At 41.4% G+C, this 22336-nt stretch overlaps 1 protein-coding gene and 1 pseudogene across 1 annotated transcript in view; one reads left to right on the forward strand and one right to left on the reverse strand.

The window, feature by feature from the left end:
• RXFP2 (relaxin family peptide receptor 2) overlaps nt 1-2638 on the forward strand; it is a gene marked incomplete at its 5' end in the record, with an annotated part of 58737 nt that extends 56099 nt beyond the window's left edge. Inside the window, one exon of the mRNA XM_013044885.2 lies at nt 1089-2638. Coding sequence (XP_012900339.2) covers nt 1089-1348 — 260 coding nt within the window. The remainder of the gene's footprint in view (nt 1-1088) is intronic.
• On the reverse strand, nt 1387-21843 carry LOC123389017 (annotated as a pseudogene).
• Nucleotides 21844-22336: the final 493 nt, after the last annotated feature.

Here is a 22336-nt window from a genome sequence, read left to right on the forward strand (position 1 = left end):
AGGAAAGGCCAGATAAGCAGTCAGGAAGAATAGAAAAGAAAGAGAAGAACAGAAAAGATGGAAGGAACAAAACAAGGCAAAGAAGAACAAGTAATGGTGTTTAAAGGATAAGAAAATTGTGACGGTGGCTAGGAAAGAGAAGGTGACAAAGGGGGTGGGACAGGGAACATATCCCTGGTCTTAGGATTCAGCTCTTCATCTGAGCTGGGAGTTCCTTGCATCTTTGGAGACGTGGAAAGAGGCAGCATAGTGTGGTGGGGTCAGAGGATCACAGGTATTAGTGCTGAAGAGGGACGTCAGCAGAGCCGCCGACTCTGACCCAGCCCCCTGACTTCGATCAAGTAAGTTATCATCAGCCCCTTCCACAGATAGGGTAGTTGAGGTCCAGGGAGCTTAGGTAATTTGCCCATAGTCCCGTAGCTAAGTGTCTGGCCCTAAGAGCAGGCTGTGCATAAAGGGGAAAACACACTTCATCCTAACCAAGTGCATGATGTATTTGGAAAGGACACTACCATCACAAATTTCTCCTCACAAAGGACTTTTTGTGGCATCTTTCCCTTAATATTCTAACTAGTATCTGTAATGCTTCACAAGATAAGATTGATTAAGTTGGAAGATGTATTCTTGTTTGCTCTTCACAACTTCAGCCTCCACTCTGGAAAGGATGGTTGGAATAGGGCTTTCAAGAGTGGAGTTAAGACCCAGGTCAGATATGACCCTGGACCAGATGTTTTCTCAACACTGACATATTGATTAAGAAGTATTTCCTCATTTTCTTACTTTTCTATCAAGAAAACAAGAAAAATAAATTACATATCAACTTACATCTATGAAGTGTATTTTACATACCTCCTCTCATTTGACCTTACAACAAACTACCAAATAGTTACTGAAATTCAGAATGGTAGGACGTTGGATTCATAGTTCCTATGCTCCTCCAACAGACAGATTTTCAATAAGGTGAAAGAAAACTTGAGTGAACTGGGTAGCCCTCCCCAAATAGCACTGACCACAAAATGTTATATGTTATTTGTGTTGTTTAACACTTCCACTTCATGAAATTTTCCACACTTCATTTCCCTCTCCAGGCACAATCATCTCTTGGATAGTCATTTTTTTCCTTCCAGTAAACAGTGCCTTGAATCCAATCCTCTACACTCTCACAACCAGCTTTTTCAAGGACAAGTTGAAACAGCTGCTGCACAAACATCGAAGGAAATCGATTTTCAAAACCAAAAAAAAGAGTCTCTCTACATCCATTGTGTGGACAGATGATTCCTCTTCACTTAAACTTGGGGTTTTGAACAAAATAACCCTTGGGGATGGTACAGTGAAACCAATTTCCTAGTAATGGTTTCAGATCCTTGGACTTTTAGTGGACTACCTTTAAGACAAGTACAGTGTTTGGAAGATGACGTCTGCAATGCTTTCCATCACCACCAACACCAAACCTTTCTACACAGAGAGCACAGCAGAATGACTTCTGGCCTGCACCACATTCCAGGGGAAGCTGTACTATTTATCAACAGTGCCGAGAACTATACGTATGGGTTCTTCTCACCCTTATGTTCCTGACATGCATGAGTGAATCCGTGTATAGTAGGCTGATGTGCAGTTGATCTACAGCTAGTCAACATGACCAACCTACCAGTGAACACCCACATGTTGGCACTGCATAGTCTGCTTATAAGTTGGGCTGCACTGTCTACAAAATAAAAACATTCAGGACATCTAATTCCAGTGTAGCCATAATAACATAATCTTAGCATCTCTTCCCTTGTTTTTTCAATGTTAAATGAAATCATCAGCATTCTGCTATACTGATGGAAAAAGATTTCTGAAATGTTTACCTGCCTCAAGCCTGGCCCTCCAGAGGCCAAAGGAGTAGAAACTTTGAAAGAAGATTTTCACACAAAGCTATCGCATCCAGTGGAGAAGCAGAAAGACACACTGACTAAACCTAGTACCGTTTGCCTTCTTGGATATTATTTAATGTCGATAGAGCTGAGATCTCAAATAAGATATCTTTCTTCAGTTTTCCCAAGACAGTTCAGGGCACCTGAACTGTCAATGCTATATTTTAGTAACTTTCAGGTCTAATTTCCGTACAGCGGTATCCCTATTGCCTGTTCTGCCTTCACAGAACCCATTGATGAGCGATACTAAAGGGGATTTAAGAACAGTGGTTTGATTGGGACCATTTGCATACTCAGAGAAATTCCCATTCTTTTTAACAAAAAGGCCAGTGAGTTTAGATTTGATTTTTGAGGATGAAAAGTAATGGTAAAGACCTGGACATGTTGTTATCATGAAAGTTTATATGTGGAAAAAAATCGGGTAAATAAAGTTATATTTTGCATTTGTCCACATATTATTTTATGTTTATGTTAAAGCAAAGTCTACAGATAGTGTTTATTAGCTGTTACCATGTTTCTCCTGACAGAGACTATAGCTAGGAAACACAACACCTTAATTAACAAGACATATCTTAAATTTTTCTCTTCCCCCTTTTTCCAAAGCATGAGGGAATAACTGAATGTCTTCATTGCTGGCTTCATTCTGAGTGCCTTTAATGAGTGGGATGTAAGCAGCTGACTGAGAACTCCTGATTACCTCCTATTATGGGGACCCAGTAGCATCCAAGAAAGAACCTTAGAGTTCATATGTCACAGCAGTTCTGGTAATTTACCTGTTATTGCTTAATAGTGACTAAAAGAACCATTTTGTTTTGATCAAGTGAAATATTTTTTTGCATCAGTCAAATCTTTCCATTAGGATTCTATAAATAATTTTCCTCTCCATTAAGTAGGCTGAACTTTTCCTTTATGGTTTCAAACTTTCCTCCATCTTGTCTTTTCACTACAGTGAGTTACTTCCCAGCTTCTTTTCTTTATTTGCTGACATTTTATTAAATGTCCTTTGCCAGTCTTTGGTCATCAAATGATTTGTTTCCTAATACATTTCACAACATCAGGAACATAAATAAGCAATAGACCCTGAGCCCAGAGTATTTCGATCTTAGCACAAATGTGTGTCTCTCATTCTTGAAAAGCATCAGGCATGGCCCACGCATCAAGCATCTGGGAACTGTTTGTGAATGTCTACACTCTCACTGTTAAGTAACAGACATGAAAAGCACAAGGTCAGGTATGTTAGGGAAGTTGGCAGCAAATTTCACAGAAAAAATGAAGCTCTATACTAGTCAGTTGTGAGCCAACAGATAGTATAAAACAATACTAATGGGTTAATGATCTACACTCTTATTCTGTACTGTTATATAAATAGAAACCTGTAAGAAATATGTTTGATTTTAGCAAATAGGTCTTTTATTTGGATTGGGTAAGGTCTTTTGTATTAGGTTACACTTGTCTTCTAAACCTGGTATTTCTGGATGGTTATGAAAATACCCACCTCTGTTTTTGAACCGCTTCCCATGACAATACAAACAGCAAGTAAACATGACTTGAGAATATAAGAGGCCATAGACTGTGCCATCTCTCAGTAGGAAAAAACGGGGCAAATTATCCAATCCACATTCTCACCATGTTTCTATGTATTACTAATGTCTGGTCTTGAAATAAAGATACTCTAAAAAATCGACATGGAGTCTCAAATGAGTATACAAAAAGAGGGTACATGGTTTATCTGTGTTAGACCTAGGTAAGCTTACATACATCATTTTGTTTTGTTCTTAAGGTTTATTTGTAATCAAAATTAGAGTTTATGCGCACTGCAGTTGCTGAAAGAGGCCTTGATGATGAGGGAAATTAAGTGGGATTACATATACCTGAGCTTTAGCTCCCAGGTGGCAGTATACCATCCCTCTACCCCGCCATACACTACAGCTCTGCAGCCCCAACCACCTAGTCTCTATAGGGGATCATGAGTCCACAAATGCAGGCCCATCACCCTGATGTTTGTCTCTTAAGGGGACTCTGGTACCAGATCAAGTCATTATTGGGTAATTTGCCACATATATACTTATGCTACATTGTCAAGAATTTATCTCACCCAATATGATTCTTCACTCCAGTTTGTAAGCAAAGCAAAGATTCAAAGAACACATATGATAAAAATGAAAAATGGTAAATTGTCACCAATCACGTTCCCCATCATTTTATAAATGCTCCAGGAGAGGTCTGAAGGAAATGGATCTTCCAAAATTAACAAGGAATACATGTAAGACATATTTCTCTTTAATTTTTCCAAGGTAGCATCAACGGGCATATGGTCCTATTTAACAAACAGCCTTAGGCAATTTTACTCTAGAAACAAAGCATTGTAGATAATTATTTGTATTTTCTTATATCCTGAATAAGGAAAAGAAAGACTGATTACAAAGATTTATCCTTATATATATATCTGTTTATATGTCAGTTGTCTAATATCGTGTTTCTGAAAGATGGAAGATACATATTTAATAAAGAAAATGTTTATTTCTGAGCCAGTAATAAAAAATGCAATTAGAGTATTCTTTTAAATGGCTTTGTAGTAGGAGAACTCAAAGTCCTTGAGGAATACTTTTTAAAGCCCTGTAAGCTGATTGAAACCTATTACTCAATGTATGTCTTTGGAATAGTCTTCGGTCTACATGACACATATGGAAGAAATCGGTTACAAATAAAGATATAGAAAATAATAAGGCTAAATGACAAAATTGCAGATCCAAGAATGGGTGCCTTAGGCATCTGAATAGCCCAGCTCCAGTTCACGATGAAACCACTTACCTCTAGGACTTGAACAAGCATAACTACTTTGAATTATAAACTCACAACTAGTTTAGATACTAGAAGAAAGTATTTCTGGACTGTCTGGGAACCAATAAAACTTTCACCTGTTTACTGATTCTCTAAATTCATGGTGCTAGGGTATTTGATTCAGTAACGATTTTGTAGTGGACACTGTATATTTTCCTGCTACAGACAATACACCTTCAGGGAAAAGAAATACAGAGTCAAAGTCAGGGTCTAGTGCCATAGTTGTAGTCAGTCATCAACTACTTATAACACCTTAGACAAATACCTTTAAATCTCTTCTATTCTCTATAACTGAGTTTTCTTAAGATCATATCACATAAATTGATGTCCTGTCCCATTTTGGGGAATATCTATAATGTGGATTAAACCACTTAAACCAAGTCCATGTGGCTTAAAAATCCAGAAGTTTATATTAAGTTCAAGGATCATAAGAGGATAATAAAGTTCTAACTCTCAGTTTCCCTGGGATAATACATTGCACAGGTCACCAATGTTCAGAAATCCATTTCTTCCAGGAGGCTTACAGGGCCTATTCTATTTTGGAATTCTGAAATGAAGTCTCAGACAATGAGGCTTTCCTAATATGTGGAAGATTATAAGAGTACAGCAATAAGTAAAATCTAGGAATACAAACAGTGATATAATTAACAAGCAACCATTCTAATTAACTACAAATCATAAACGAGTCTCTTTACCTAAGTGATTAATAGGTCTACTACCACCTACATTATCCTGGAAAACACAAATGCACAGGCATGTTAAACACTTATGATTAGGAATATTCTTGGGGAAAATGCTGTTAGGGTAAAGACACAACATATCTAATTCCACTCATAGGATACAACTAGGATACAACAGGTGGTCCTTGACCCAAAATTGATATCTGCCTTAAACCTTGCTCCATCAGCCACAAACTCCCTCCCCTGTACCGTTAACCTTACTTCTCTGCTGGCCCTTTCTGCTCAGCTCACAATGCTCCAATTTCTCATATCTAAGAAGACAGTCCTGCCATCCAACACCCTGCTTTAGCATCTGCCTATTCTCACCTTCTCTTTATAGCTAAACATTTAGAAAGGATGGTAAACTCTCTGTCATCACTGTTTTGACTTCTCAACAGGTGAATACCTCTACCTTCACCACTCCACAGAGGCTCCCCTCCTTGAGATCTTCATGATAACAACTCCACTGACAGTTTCCTTTCTTTAACTATTTCATTTCTCTGAAGAATTTCTCACTGATGGCCACCTCCTCCTTTAAACTCCTCTCTTGGAATGAAGGACACCACTCTCCTGTTCGACACTACTTTGCTAGCTCTTCCTTCTAACACGTTTATGAGTTTCCTCTTTTTCCACCTGTCCCATAAATGTATAAATAAGTTTCTGGGGCCCCTGTTCTTTATCCTCCATAAGCCCCTCCCAGGCTTCAACCTCTCTATATCCATCATAGCTAAGTAAATCAATGTTTAAAACTCACTTAAAATAATTATAAATATAAGGAGCTTATTTTGATAGCTCTTATTAAATCTTGACATTTATTTTTTTTTAATGTCTACTGTCATACAAGCTTGTCGAAATTTCTAACTTCCCTCCCGAGAATCAGTGATTCTCTCAAACTTATCTAGAAGTGATGTATTTTTACATGTGATGTATTTTACAAATGGATTCATAACCCATCAAAGTCATTTGTTTGGAAGATTTTTAATAGAAAAATCCCATAGGCTCAAACTACATAAGTGACCTAAGCTGGAGAGGGGAGATGAAGTTTCTGGTGGCTCTCTATATAAATTTCCTCTCAATTCCTTTATTTTCAATCCAGGACCTAAGCTTATATAAACTTCTTACTTTTTCTTCATTTTTATTTGACCAGGTCAGAATGTGCAGACATGTCCACCAAAAGTATGAGATCCAGAAAGGGATCTTAAGGAAAAGTTTTACACACATTACTGAAGAGTCACTGGATGGAGTAGGGTGGAAACCTCAGATCATGTGGTAGCCATCATAGAGACTGAGCCAGTGGATATTAATTGATTTACCTTTCCTGTTTTTATGTAGCTGGCAGTAGCCTTAGAGATCAAAGGCTGTATCGTTCTGTGTTCAGTAAATAACAAAACCTTTTGTCTTAGTTTTTTCCACTCTTCCGTGGCTTATATTCTCCCTTAAAAATGCTTGGTTTCGGGGCACCTGGCTGGCTTAGTTGGCAGAGCATGCAACTCTTGATCTTGGGGTTATAAGTTTAAGCCCCATGTTGGGTATATAAATTACTTAAAAACAAAATCCTTAAAAAAATCTTGGTTCCTCACTTACTTTGAATTTTTCATTTCCACCTCTTTTATGTTATTGTTCAAAAAAAGAAAAGCCTCGGGGCACCTGGGTGGCTCAGTGGGTTAAGGCCTCTGCTTTCGGCTCGGGTCATGGTCCCAGGGTACTGGGATCGAGCCCCGCATCGGGCTCTCTGCTCAGTGGGGGGCCTGCTTCCCTTCCTCTCTCTGACTGCCTCTCTGCCTACTTGTGATCTGTCAAATAAATAAATAAAATCTTTAAAAAAAAAAAAAAAAAAGAAAAGCCTCAAGTTTTTGTCCTGAATAGGGGCTAACTCTAAACCCACCAGGTGCTGAGTTTAACTTAGATTCACAACTGTTTCTTTCCAGCCTTAGCCCTGCCCTTTGCTGAGCCATCTTTGGAGTCCTGCCATGTTCTTTTTCGGCCAATAAGAAAACAGCTGGACATTATTTATGATTCTAAAAAGACACGTTTTTAAAGGAAGTGAATCACGTCTGAATTTCTATTGCCATTCATTTATTCAGTCAGCAAACAGGCCTTGTACAGTTACCTGGAGCTGCCATAGTGCTACGTGACAAGGTCATCTTCAAGGGCAGGTAATTCACACTCCATTAAAAGAGGCTAAGTGAGACAACTTCTCTAGAGTTGTCTTCAGAGGTTAAGTCCAAATATGTACCAGTCTTAACATTTTATCCACAGGACATTCCTCTTTATTGCAATATCTTTTTCCTACTCTTCTTCCTTTTCCCTCTTTCAAACTTTTTGCTGACATTTATTGCTCTTTTTCTCTTGTTCTCTCACTACACACACACAGTCACGCTCCTCCTACCTCTTCCTAAATCTTCTTCTTTGCCTCCTTGCTTCTGTCCTGACTCTTTCTATTGCTGTCTGTCTGTCTGTCTCTCCCTGTGTAGGCAGTGTTTGGAGAGGGGATATAAGGCCAGAATGAGGCTAAAAAAGAGAGACAGACTCTTCTGCTCAGCACATTAAGGAGTAGAGTGATTGATCAGGTCCATTTTTATGTTCTCTGACAACTATAAGCATCCAAAGTCAATGACAGGAGGTCTAACCATGTGACCACCATCATATAGCAACAAATAATACAGTAACATCTATACTGAACAGTGATTTACATGTAGCCTTTAATTTGCTTTCATGTAGCCTTTAACTTGCTGGAGGTCAAGCATTATTCATTCACAACTGTGTGGTTTTACAGACATGTACATACACACAACACCTCATTATGTTGGAATTAATCTACTTGGCAATATCACCTACTTGGAACATAACTAAGTTAAAAGAATAAACCCATAAATTTTTAAAGGCCTTTAAGGAACTCCATACAAAAATAGTTGTTACAGACTTATAAACTAAAGCTCAGAAGTAGAATGGTGCATAAGCAAAAGCACAGAATATCTCATTTGAGCTATTCATTCATTCACAAATATCTATCAGGTGCCATTATGCCAGGCAATATTCTAGGTAACAGAAATATTCAGAGTGAGGGGGTGGGACAAGATGGCAGAGGAGTAGGAGACCTAAATATCATTGGATCCCAGGAGTTCAACTAGATAATTATCAAACAATTCTGAACACCTACAAACTCAACAGGAGATGAAAAGAAGAAGAACAGCAATTCTAGGAACAGAAAAGTGACCAATTTCTGGAAGGCACTAAATACAATGGCACTAAATTTATATCTCTCAATAGTTACCCTGAATGTAAATGGGAAAAATGTCCCATCAAAAGACACAGAGTATCAGAATGGATTTCAACAAGGAAATAAAGACTTTATTTTTTAAATATTTTTATTTATTTTTTTTGAGAGAGACAGAGAGAGAATAAGAAAGAGTGTGAGCATGAGAAGGGGGAGGGTCAGAGGGAGAAGCAGACTCCCTACTGATGTGGGAGCCTGATGTGGAACTTGATTCCAAGACTCCAGGATCATGACCTGAGCCAAAGGCAGTCACTTAACCAACCGAGCCACCCAGGCACCCCAAAATAAAGGATTTAAATAACACACTTTTCCAGATGGACATCACAGATTTATTTAGCTCATTCCATCCCAAAATAACAGAATACACATTCTTCTCTAGTACACATGGAACATTCTCCAGAATAGATCACATCCTGGGTCATAAGTAAGGTCTCAGTTCGTACCAAAAGATTGGGATCATTCCCTGCTTCAGACTATAATGCTCGGACACTAGAACTCAATCACAAGAGGAAAGTTGGAAAGAACTCAAATACAAGGAGTTAAAGAGCAGCCTACTAAAGAATGAATGGATCAACCAGAAAACTAAGAAGAATTTTTAAAATTCATGAAAACGAAGACATGACTGTTCAAAATCTTTGGGACACAGCAAAGAGAGTTCTGAGAGAAAAGTATATAGCAATACAAGCCTTTCTCAAGAAAGAAGAAAGGTCTCCAGTACACAACCTAACCCTACACCTAAAGGAGCTGGAAGAACAGAAAAAAAAAAAAGAAAAAAGAAAAAAAAGGCCTGAACCCAGCAGGAGAATAAAAATAAAAATAATAAAGATCAGGGCAGAAATCAATGAAATAGAAACCAAAAGAATAATAGAACAAATCAATTAAACTAGGTGCTGGTTCTTTGAAAGAATTAATAAGATTGAAAAATCTCTGGTCAGACTTCTCCAAAAGAAAAGATCCAAATCAGTAAAATCATGAATGAAAGAGATCACAACCAACACCAAAGAAATACAAACAATTATAAAAATATACTATGAGCAACTATATGCCAGCAAATTTGACAATCTGGAAGAAATGGATGCATTCCTAGAGACATGTAAACTACCAAAACTGAACGTGGAAGAAAAAAAAAAAAAACAAAAACTGAACAGACCCATAACCATTAAGGAGATGGAAGCAGTCATCAAAAATCTCCCAACAAACAAGAGCCCAGGACCAGAGAACTTACCAGGGGAATTCTACCCAAACATTTAAAGAATTAATACGTATTCTCCTGAAACTGTTCCAAAAAATAGAAATGGAAGGAAAACTTCCAAACTCATTTTATGAGGCCAGAATTACCTTAATCCCAAAACTGGACAAAGACCCCATCAAAAAGGAGAATTATAAAAGAGAGAGAGAGAGACAGAGACAGAGAATTACAGACCAATATCCCTGATAAAGATGGATGCAAAAATTATCACCAAAATACTAACCAATAGGATCCAACAGTACATTAAAAGGATTATTCTCCTTGACCAAGTTGGATTTATTCCTGGACTGCAAGCTTGATTCAATGCCCACAAATAAATGTGATACAATACACTAATAAAAGAAAGAACAAGAACCTTATGATACTCTCAATGGATGCTGAAAAAGCATTTGACAAAGTACAGCATCCTTTCTTGATCAAAACTCCTCACATTGTAGGGATAAATGGTACATACATCAATATCATAAAGTCATCTGTGAAAAACCCACAGCGAATATCATTCTCAATGGGGAAAAACTGAGAGCTTTCCCCCTAAGGTCAGGAACAAGGCAAGGCTGTTCACTATCACCACTACTATTCAACATAGCACTAGAATTTCTATCCTCAGCGATCAGACAACAAAAAGAAACAAAAGGCATCCAAATTGGCAAAGAAGTCAAACTATCACTCTTTGTAGACAATGTTATACTTTCTGTAGAAAAACCAAAAGATTCTACCCTAAAATTGCTAGAATTCATCCAGAAATTCCGTTAAGTGGCAGGATATAAAATCAACGCACAGAAATCACTTGCATTTGTGCAACAAATGTTGCTGTTGTCATAGCAACAATGTGACAATAGAGAAGTTAAGGAGATTAAGGAGTCCATCCCATGTAGAATTGCACCCAAAACCATAAGATTCTTAGGAATCTATCTAACCAATGAGACAAAGGACCTGTACTCAGAAAAATATATAATAGTCATGAAAGAAATGGAGGAAGACACAATGAAGTGGAAAAACATTCCAGGCTCATGGATTGGAAGAACAAATATTGCCAAAATATCTATGCTCCCTAGAACAAGCCAAAGAGTCCATGCAATCCCTACCAAAATACCATCCACATTTTTCACAGAACTGGAATAAATAATCCCAAAATTTGTATGGAAGCAGAAAAGACCCTGAATAGCCAAACGGATGTTGAAAAAACCAAAGCTGGTGGCAACCCAATTGCAAACTTCAAGTTCTATTACAAAGCTGTAATCATCAAGACAGTATGGTACTGGCATAAAAACAGACCCACAGATCAATGGAACAGAATAGAGAAACCAGAAATGGACCCTCAACTCTAGGGTCAACTAATCTTCTTCAAAGCAGGAAAGACTATCCAATGGAAAAACAAAGTGTCTTCAATAAATGCTGCTGGGAACATGGGATGGCCACATACAGAAGAATGAAACTGGACCATTTCCTTATAAGATACACAAAAATTAGACTCCAAATGGATGAAAGACCTCAATGTAAGACAGGAATTCATCCAAATCCTTGAGGAAAACAGAGGCAGCAACCTCTTTGACCTCAGCCACAGCAAGTTCTTGCTAGACATGTCTCCAAAGGCAAGGGATACAAAATCAAAAATGAATTGTTGGGATTTCATCAAGATAGAAACTTTTGCACAGCAAAGAAACAGTCAACAAAACCAAAAGACAATAAACAGAATTAAAGAAGATATTTTCAAATGACATATCAGATAAAGGGCTAGTATCCAAAATCTAGAAAGAACTTATCAAACTCAACACCCACAGAACAAAAAATTTAATCAAGAAATAGACCAAAGACATGAACAGACATTTCTCCAAAGAAGACATCCAAATGGCCAAGAAACACATAAAAAAGTGCTCAACATGCCTCAAAATTAGGGAAATAGAAATCAAAACTATAATGAGATACCACCTTATACCAGTTTGAGCGGTTAAAATTAACCAGACAGGAAACAAGTGTTGGCAAGGTTGTGGAGAAGAGAACCTTCTTACACTCTTGGTGGGAATGCAAGCTGGTGCAGTCACTCTGGAAAATAGTGCGGAGGTTCCTCAATAAGTTGAAGAGCTATGCTACAACCCAGCAATTGCACTCCCGGGTATTTACAGCAATGATATAGATGGATATAGATGTAGTGAAAAGAAGGGCTACCTGCACCCCAATGTTCATAGCAGCAATGTCCACAATAGCCAAATTGTGGGAAAGGCCTAGATGTCCCTCAACAGATGAACAGATAAAGAAAATGTGGTCCATAGATACAATGTAATATTAATAATCAATCAGAAAGGATGAATACCCACCATTCACCTTGTCAAGGATGGAACTGGAGGGTATTATGCTGAGTGAAATAAGTCAAGCAGAGAAAGACAATTATTATATGGTTTCACTCATACATGGAACATAAGTAATAGAGCAGAGGACCACAGGGGAAGGAGGGAAAACTGAATGGGAAGAAATCAGAGAGGGAGACAAACCATAAGAGACTCTGGACTCCAGGAAACAAATAGGGTTATAGAAGGGAGGGGGTTGGGGGGACGGAGTAGCTGAATGACAGGTATTAAAGAGGGCACATGTGATGAGCACTGGATGTTACAGGCAATCACTGAATCACTGAACACTACATTAAAATCAAAACCATAATGAGATATCATCTCACACCAGTCAGAATGGCTAAAATTAACAAGTCAGGGAATGACAGATGCTGGCAAGGATGTGGAGAAAGGGGAACCATCCTACACTGTTGGTGGGAATGCAAGCTGGTGCAACCACTCTGGAAAACAGCATGGAGGTTCCTCAAAATGTTGAAAGTAGAACTACCCTACGACCCAGAAATTGCACTACTGAGTATTTACCCTAAAGATACAAACGTAGTGATCCAAAGGGGCACAGGCACCCGAATGTTTATACCAGCAATGTCTACAATAACCAAACTATAGAAAGAACCTAGATGTCCATCAACAGATGAATGGATAAAGAAGATGTGGTATATATACACAATGGAATACTATGCAGCCATCAAAAGAAATGAAATCTTGCCATTTGCAATGATGTGGATGGAACTAGAGGGTATCATGCTTAGCAAAATAAGTCAATCAGAGAAAGACAACTATCATATGCTCTCCCTGATATGAGGAAGTGGAGATGCAACATGGAGGGTTAAGGGGATAGGAGAAGAATAAATGAAACAAGATGGGATTGGGAGGGAGACAAACCATAAGTGACTCTTAATCTCACAAAACAAACTGAGGGTTGCTGGGGAGAGGGGGGTTGGGAGAAGGGGGGTGAGGTTATAGACATTGGGGAGGGTATGTGCTATGGTGAGTGCTGTGAAGTGTGTAAACCTGGCGATTCACATACCTGTACCCCTGGGGATAAAAATATATGTTTATAAAAAATTTTAAAAATTTTTAAAAATCTACTGATATACTGATGTTGGCTAATGAATTTAAATTTTTAAAATTAAATTACATTAAATTAAAGTAAAAAATAAAAAATAAAACCAAGATAGAAACCGTACATAACCCAGAGGGCTCCATGCTCTTGGAGGCTGAGCTAGTGGCCATGGTCAAGACCTCTGGCAGTCAGGGGTCTGGATGTCTGAAAGGTGGCTCAGTGCACCCTTGACCCTGAAGCCCTATGGTCGTGGCAAGGTGCAGGGACTGGGAGAAAGACCCAACCAGAGTCCATTCTGCCTCCACAGATCAGCAGGACCATTCCCAGCCCTACCAGGCAGTGTCTGTCTAGAACCAGGAAGACAACCTTTTCCCTCAACTGTTCTTTTTTAAGATGGTTGCTCAGCATTGACACAGAAAAACATGTGACATAAAACTGGGCCTGTTCACTGCTACAAATGACCCAGAAGCTATCAAAATGTAGTGACCACAAAGAGAGGACTGTGTGTCCCCAGGTAAGCCTCCTGTGGGCAGATACAGCTGGGGGCCCTGGACATGCCCATGTGGATAGTGGTGGGCTCCATGGTCTGTCTTGAGGGGACAGAAGTAAGAACATGACCTGACAATTCTGTTCAGGACAGCATTCCCTGATGGAGATGGGGACAGCCCCCCATGAGTTCTGGATGTCCTGGCGATTCTTGGGTACTGTCACAAATATCAGCTTCTCCATGAAGGTGGGGGTAGAACAGGCCAGTCACCATGGGTCCCACAGGTCCTCCAGATAACAGCCTAGGAGCTGTGGGCCCCACACGTCCTCTGGAAACAGCCTCTCATGAGTCCTGTATGTCCTGTTGATTCTTGAGCACAACAAATCTCAGCTTCTTCATGAAGTGGGGGGAGGGCAGCCCAGTGCCGTGGGTCCAACAGGTCCTCCAGGGTACAGACCAGCAGCTTTGGGTCCCACAGGTCCTCCTGGGACAGCCTCTCATGAGTTCTGGACATCCTGATAATTCTTGGGCATGGCCCAAATCTCAGCTTCTTCACAATGGGGGGTGGAGAGCATAGGGGGTGGGTGGGGCATGGTGAGGGCAGCCCAGTTGCTGCAGGTCCCACAGGTACTCCAGGGATAGCACCTTGGTGGGCTTGTGGTCCAGCAGATACATATTCAAGTGGCTCACATCATGCCACATTGGCCAGGTCGACCCTCATCACCTGGTGACAGGCCAAGGTCAGTCAGTTAACATCCACCACCAGCTCCCCCAAAAAGGCCTCCATGTAGTAAACCTCACCCTGGTCCCCAGCACTGGCCTAGAACTGTGGCCAGTGCTGGTACCTGAAGTCTCTTGAAGTCTCTTCAAGGGCCACCTGGTAGAAACTGGGGTGCAGGGTGCCAAAGAGGGGGGACAGGGTCTCCATGCCCACATAATCCCAGAATTTCATGTCCACATCCACACACACAAGATTGTCCATCTCATGGAGGAAGCCCTGAACATATAAGTGGCTGACCATCGCCATGCACTGCATAGACACATCCCACAACTCTCTAGCCAGCTCAGGGGGGCAGGGAACACAGACCAGGCAGCCCACTGGTTGGTGAAGACCTAGTAGGTGACCCTGTGTCCCACCATGATGGGCTTCTCTGATCTCTGCAGGAACAGCTCCAGGAAGACCACCAATCTACAAGGACAAGGGACAAGGCGGGAGGAGGGTCACTGTCAGAGGCTGGCACCAGGACCCCAGAGCTGGGGGCCATGAATGTGTGCTTCTTCAAGGAGGCAGGCCCTGCGCTGCTTTAAGCAACAGCCACTGTCCCAGCCTGTCCTGAGCAAGTCACTGCATAGGGCCTCCCTAATTTCTACTCCCAGAGATGGGGGCCATCAGCACCCCATCATACAAAAGGGAGCCTGAGGCTTCAAAGGTGGGAAACCAACCCCACAGTCAGCATGCTGGAGCCAGAAACACTGCCCATGTGCTGAGCTCCCAGGCAAACCCTTTAGGCGTTCTCCCCTGGCTGACCCCATGTAGGTCCTGTCCTTATCTGCCAGGAGTAGAGCACCTTTGGGCACAGCCCTCCTTTCTATGGCCTACAAACTGAATAGAATCAGCAGGGCTGGTCTCCTGTTCCACTTTGTTTTGAGTGGGCTGTTGCTGGCCCCTCTATAGCTGTCTCCACTCCCTATAGGGTCCTCCCTTGAAGGCTACTGGACCTCTTGCTGACAAGGTCCATCAGTCAACCACTGGTGTTCCTCGGAGGGGTCACCCTTGAACTCCCCCAGATCAAGAATCAGGTCTAGCCCATGGGCAGGGAAGGGGAAAGAGGACCACTGGAAGAAGAGGGGGCTTGCTTAGGCCTTAGCCATGAATCCAAGAATGTAAGCTTCCAGGTCTAGGTCTACCTCTCCCTGGCCCCAAGAAGTTGGAAGTCTTGTCTCTTTGAGGGGACTTGGAATAGCAGCTCCCCCATCCAGCAGCTCCCCATCCAGCAGACATGAGTCAGGTCAGCAAGTGTGGTGAGCTCCTCTGGGACTGATTTTTTTTAAGGTTTTATTAATTTATTTGACAGAGAGAGACAGCTAGAGAGGGAACACAAGTAGGGGGAGTGGGAGAGGGAGAGCCATGCTCCCTGCTGAGCAGAGAGCATGACATGGTGGGGTTCAATCCCAGGACCACAGGATCATGACCTGAGCTGAAGCCAGATGCTTAATGACTGAGCCACCCAGGTGCCCTGAAACTGATTTTTTCACACAGGCACTAAGGCTACTTCCCTGTGTTTTCCCCATACCTGGAAAGTTAGGAAATCACTCACACAGGGAAAGTGGGCACTACATTAAAATAGGGGCAAGGCCACATCCAGCAGACATGAGTCAGGTCGCTGGGGGGCAAATCCAGGTCCAGCCAACAGGGGAACAAGCCAGACATGAAGCAAGGGGAGAGTACAGAGAATGTAAAGGCTTGGACTCAGGCCAGAGGCACATGTAGGATGACCACACACCTGGGAGGCCCACAGGGGTAGGGAGATATGGTGAGAGAGGTGAGGCTGGAGAGGACAGGCAGCTGGGTCACAAAGAGGCTCAAAAGTTATGTTCTGAAAAGATCACTCTGCTTACCAGAGAAGAATGGGCTCTGTACAGCAGAGGACAGGGATACACTAACCTTTAACCCCTAACCTTAACCCCACCCTAACCATAATCAAACATCATCCTCCATTTTGAGGACTGACAGCTCTACTCTGAAATCACAAACAAGTCCATCATGCTGGCTTTCACTCCTTGCTCAGTATTGTACTGCAAGTTCTACCTAGAACAATAAGGCAAGAAATAAGGAATCCACATGTGAAAGGAAACAGAACTAGGTCTACTCAGAGACCAGAGATGGCATCATCTTATATAGAGAGCTTCCTAATGAATCAACAAAAAGTGATTACAGCCAGTTTCCTAATTCCACAAAGTTACAGGAAAAATATCAATACACAAAAATCTCTCTTATTTATATACACTAGCAATTTTTGAATCATCCAAAAAGGAATTTAAGAAAATAATTCCATTTTAGGGAACACCAACATGGACAAAATACTTAGGAATATATGTAATCAAGGTACAAATCTTATACACTGAAAATTATAAAACATTGCTGAAAGTAAGGGAAACCTAAATAAATCTGAGGACACCCCATGGTGATGAAAAGACATACTATTGATAAGATGGCAATAGTACACAATGTAATGTGGAAATTCAATGTTTTCCCAAGAAATTTCACAAAGGCCTTTGGGAGGAAATGCACAAGCTAATTGTAACAGTCATATGGAATTTCAAGGGACCACAAGATAGACAAAACCATGTTGAAAAAGAAAATCAAAGGAGACAGGTCATACTTCCAAAGTTCAAATCTTAATAAAAAGCAACAGCAAGGGGCACCTTGGTGGCTCAGTGGGTTAAGCCTCTGCCTTTGTTCGGCTCAGGTCATGATCTTGGTCCTGGACTCAGGTCATGATCTCAGTCCTGGGCTCCAGCCCTGCATCTGCTCAGCAGAGAGCCTGCTTCCCCCCGTCCCTCTGTCTGCCTCTCTGCCTCTTGTGATCTCTCTGTCAAATAAATAAATAAAATCTTTTAAAAAAAATTTTTTTGAAAAGCAACAGTAAATAAAACATTGTGATAGTCATAAAGGTATGCATACACCCTGATATAAATAATACATTCTATATTTACTAATTGAATTTATATTTTAAAAATTTTTAAGTAAATAAAATTTAAAAAAAAAAGTTAAGTATGCATACAGATCAGTGGGATTTAACTGAGATTCCAGAAATAAACCCCTTCATCTATGGTCCTCTGAATTTTGACAAGGGTGGACAACATTATGCTGGGGGGACAGAATGCTCTTTTCAACAAAGGGTGCTAGACAATTGGATACCCATGTATATAGGAATGGAACTGGACCCTTACCTCACACCACATATAAATATTAACTCAAAATAAGTTAAAGGCTTAAATGTAAGAGTAAAATTATAAACTCTAGAAAAATCAAATGGGGATAAATCTTCATAATCTTGGATTTAACAATGCTTTTAGATATGCCACCAAATCAGATCTAAAAGGGAAAGAAAAGGGAAAAGAAAAAGGGAAGGGAAAGAAAAAATAAATGTAAGAAGGGAAAGAAAAAAATAGATAAAATTATAGCCTCAAAATTAAAAATCTGTCCTGGGCACCTGGGTGGCTCAGTTGGTTAGCTGTCTGACACTTAATTTTGGCCCAGATCTCAGGGTCATGAGATTGAGATTGAGATTGAGATTGAGCCCCACATCACGCTCCACATGAAGTGTGGGGCCTGCTTAAAATTTTCTTTCCTTCTCCCTCTGTCCCTGTCCACTCCCACACTCTCTCTCACTCACTCTTTAAAAAGAAATGTAAAAAATAACTAAAAATATTTGTGCATCAGAAAATACTATCCAGAAAGTGAAAAGACAGCCCCCAGAATGGAAGAAAATATTTGTACATTATTTATCTAATAACAGTCTGTTGCCCTGAATATATAAAGAGATTTACAACTTCTCAACAAAAAGACAGCCCCAATTTTAAAATGGGCAAAGGACTTGGATAGACCCTTCTCCAGAGAAATCGTACAAATGGTGAACAATACATGAATAGATGTTAAACATTATTAGTCTTTATGTAAATGAAGATTTAAACCAATTAGATTGTCCTTTTACACAAGTAGAATCACTAAGATCAAGAAAAGTAAAAATAAGTCAAGCAGAGAGAGTCAGTTATCATATGGTTTCACTTATTTGTGGGGCATAACAAATAACATGGAGGACATGGGGAGATGGAGAGGAGAAGGGAGTTGAAGGAAATTGGAAGGGGAGGTGAACCATGAGAGACTATGGACTCTGAAAAATAACCTGAGGGTTTTGAAGGGTTGGGGGTGGGAGGTTGGGGGAACCAGGTGGTGGGTATTAGGGAGGGCACATATTGCATGGAGCACTGGGTGTGGTGCAAAAACAATGAATACTGTTACACTGAAAAGAAATTTTTTTAAAAAAGTAAAAATAACAAAAGGATGTTGAGAAACTGAAAACCTTAAACCTCGCTTGTGAAAAACAGTGCAGTCTATGTATTAAAATTAATTTGGCATTTACCCAAATAGATCAAAGCAGAATCACCATATGGTAAAAAAAAAAAATTGCACTCCTAGATACATATCCATAAAATTGAAAACACTGCTTCAAAAAAACAAACAAAAATGTTTGGAAATATTCATAGCAGCCATGCTCACAATAAGCAAAAACTAGAAACTATGCAAATGTCCATCCAAAAAAAAAAAAAAAAAAAGCTTTTGAAAACAAATTTAAACACCCCCAAAAAGAAAAGGATAAACAAAATGAGGTAGATCCATAAATGGCAATCTTGTTCTGCCCTATGAAGGAATGAAGTAAAATAGTTCATTTATTGTTGCCTAAAAATATTAAACACAGAACTCCACTGCAGCCTATATGCCCCCCAAAACTGAAAGTAGAAGTATCTTATTCAGAGCAGCATTTCTCACAACAGCCAAAAGGTGGAACTAACCCAAGTGTCCACTGACAGATAAATGGATAAAAAAAAAAAAAATGTGGTTTATACATGATGGAACACGATTCAGCCTTAAAAACAAAGGGAGTTCTGACATGGGCTACAACACAGATTGAACCTGGAAGTCATTATGCTGACTGAAATCAGCCAGTCACAGAAGGGCAGACACTCTATGAGTCCACTTGGAAGAGGTGTGTGGGACACAAAGCTGGATGTGGTTTCAGGGACTGAGGGGAAAGGGCAATGGGGAATTGGCATCTCATGCATACAGTCTCCCTCAGAGAGAATGAAAAAGATCTGGAGAATGACGTACAATAATGTATAACTCAGCTAAGGCCAGACAACTGTGTACCTGAAATGTTTTAAGGGGTCAACGTTCTTATGTTCAGTCACCATGAAAAAGTGCATGAAGGACAATGCATGTCACAAGGTAGATGGACACTAAAAACAGCCCCAGTGACATAAGCCATATAGAAATACCACTCAGATTGGAGCCGTCTGTGCTGCTTAAATCCATCAAGGTTACCCAAAGAAGGGAAAGTCCTGGAAAAAGTTCCAGAAGAAGAGAACTGGATCTGAATGGAGAAGACATTTCAGACCATCAGTGAGGTGGTGACAGCTGAAATGGCTGTGCTCTGGGTTCAAATGTGGGAACAATCACAATTTCCTCACTTGGGGTTATATGGTGTTTCCACAGGATAGTGTCCTGCTTCGGGGTAAAATGCACTGAAGTAGCCCATGTGAAGTGGCAAACGTGGTAAAGAAATGACAGCTGGGAGACTGAGTGTGGAGATAAAGCATATTTGTGCTGCTGTGACAAGTTAATGCAGATTTGAAATCACCACAGAGTAAATGATTCTTCCAAACATCCACATCAGCACCACATCACAGAAGCAGAGAGAACATCAGACTTTGGGATGGGGGCCAAGCCCTCCCATATCCAGTTCACCCACCATGGAGAGGCCCCTTGCCCTTGGAAGAGGCCACACGTTAGCCAGAGACTCATGGGAGGTTTAAATCGGGGGGCCCCGTGTCTTGGGTGCAGTAGAAGCAGTGGGATCTGGAATTCCAGTTTTCCACAACATTGCACCACAACCTGGTTAGAACTGTGAAAAAGCATAAAGGGAATTCTCAGTAAAGTGGACTGGGGACGCCAGAAGGGGAGACTGGAAGGGGGCACCTGCCGCTCAATGCCCATTACAGACTCCACACTACAATCCACCACAGGAGAGACTCATCCATTCCAGGCTCCACAGGGGAAGCCCGAGAGTTCATCTCCTACAAGAGATCCACCATCCCCACAGCTCGGCTGGTAAGAATCCTTCATCACCTCGAACCCCTGCCTTTCTCCAGTGAACTTTCCTTCTAAGCAACCCTCCCAACTTCTTCCTCCTTCTCCATGAAAAAATGTTCCTCTCCTTTGTTTCTTGCACTTGCCTGTGATGTGCCCATAGCTTGCTCATCCCAGGTCACCATTCTCTGCTCTTCCCAAATAAACCCACTTTGCTGGCCAAATAGCTGGCAGAGTTTAAGGTGAACAGAACTAATAAATTTAAGAAACTTGCAAGGAACAAAATCAATATACACAAATCAATAGCATTTCTATGTGTTCCCAAGGAACCAACAGAAAAGAGACTATGGAGAATGATCTCATTTACTACTGCATCCAAAAGAACAAGATACCTAGAAGTCCCCTGAACCAAGAAGGTGACAGGCCTGTCCTCTGACAGCCGTGAGACACTGATGACAGGAAGGGAAACACATGGAGATGGGAAGAAACTCTGTGCTCAGGCAAGAACTGACACTGGGAAAATACCTACTCTCCCCAAAGCCAACTAGGGAGTCCGCACTGTCACTCATGAACTTCTAGACACCAGACCAACCCTGAAGCGGGTGTGGACACGGGAAGGACCCTGCAGGACCAAGGCGGGAGGAGCAAAAGCACTGAGGCGGGCATTGCCCCCCAACGTACACTGTCTGAGGAGCCCCAGGAACTGAATATGCACAAACAGCTGTGGGACCTGAGGAGACCAGAAAGGGGAGACCCCACAGCCCCATACTCAGCACCACAGGAGACCACGTCATCACACACAAAATCATGGAATTTCCAGTGTCTATACAATGTTCCCTTCCTCTGTGGGGTCCTGAGACCACACACCCCCTCACCAGTCCCTGCTCAGGTGGCTTCTCCTCACCTTCTCCTCTCCTCCAGTGGCTGGTCCTGAGGGCACTGGACTGCTCTCAGTGTGGACGCGGCCCCATGTCCTCCATAGCAGGTCCTGTCCATGTGGATGTGGACCCACATGCTCCCCAGCTTGTCCTGTCAGCATGGGAGAGGCCCCACATACTCCAGATGCCTCCACCATGGGTCGTGAGGAGGCCCGTCTCCTGGTCTCCTGTCCCAGCTGCAGTTGCTCAGGCCAGGCTCAGGGCAGGAGCTGGGGTCCTGCACCCTCTGCAGGGGGTGGACGTAGTGCAGGACTAGGGGAGATCACCCTTCAGCGGAAGCACCTGCTCCCTCCCGGGGTCCAGCTGAAGCCATTTCATTCTGGAAATTCAAGCTGCATGGAGCCCAATATCCCCCAACTTCTCCAAAAATAGCTAAGGAACAATGAGTTGGAAACAATATGGAATGACAACAATTCCTGACCCAAACAGTGGCCCCAAACATGACCCTGGCCCTGATGCAGACCCACACTTTGACTTCAACTTGCTCTCAAGCCTGGCCCTGACCCCAATCCAAAACCCCAGCCCTAGCTCTCAACCCAAACAGTGTTCACAAGAATCAAAAGGTAGAAACTGCAAATGTCCATCAATGGTGAATGCATAAACACAGTGTGGTAAAGGGTTTGAATTTGG

The sequence above is a fragment of the Mustela putorius genome, unplaced genomic scaffold (assembly GCF_011764305.1).
Source record: "Mustela putorius furo isolate JIRA1106 unplaced genomic scaffold, ASM1176430v1.1 tig00003942_pilon_pilon_pilon, whole genome shotgun sequence".
Taxonomy (NCBI): domain Eukaryota; kingdom Metazoa; phylum Chordata; class Mammalia; order Carnivora; family Mustelidae; genus Mustela; species Mustela putorius.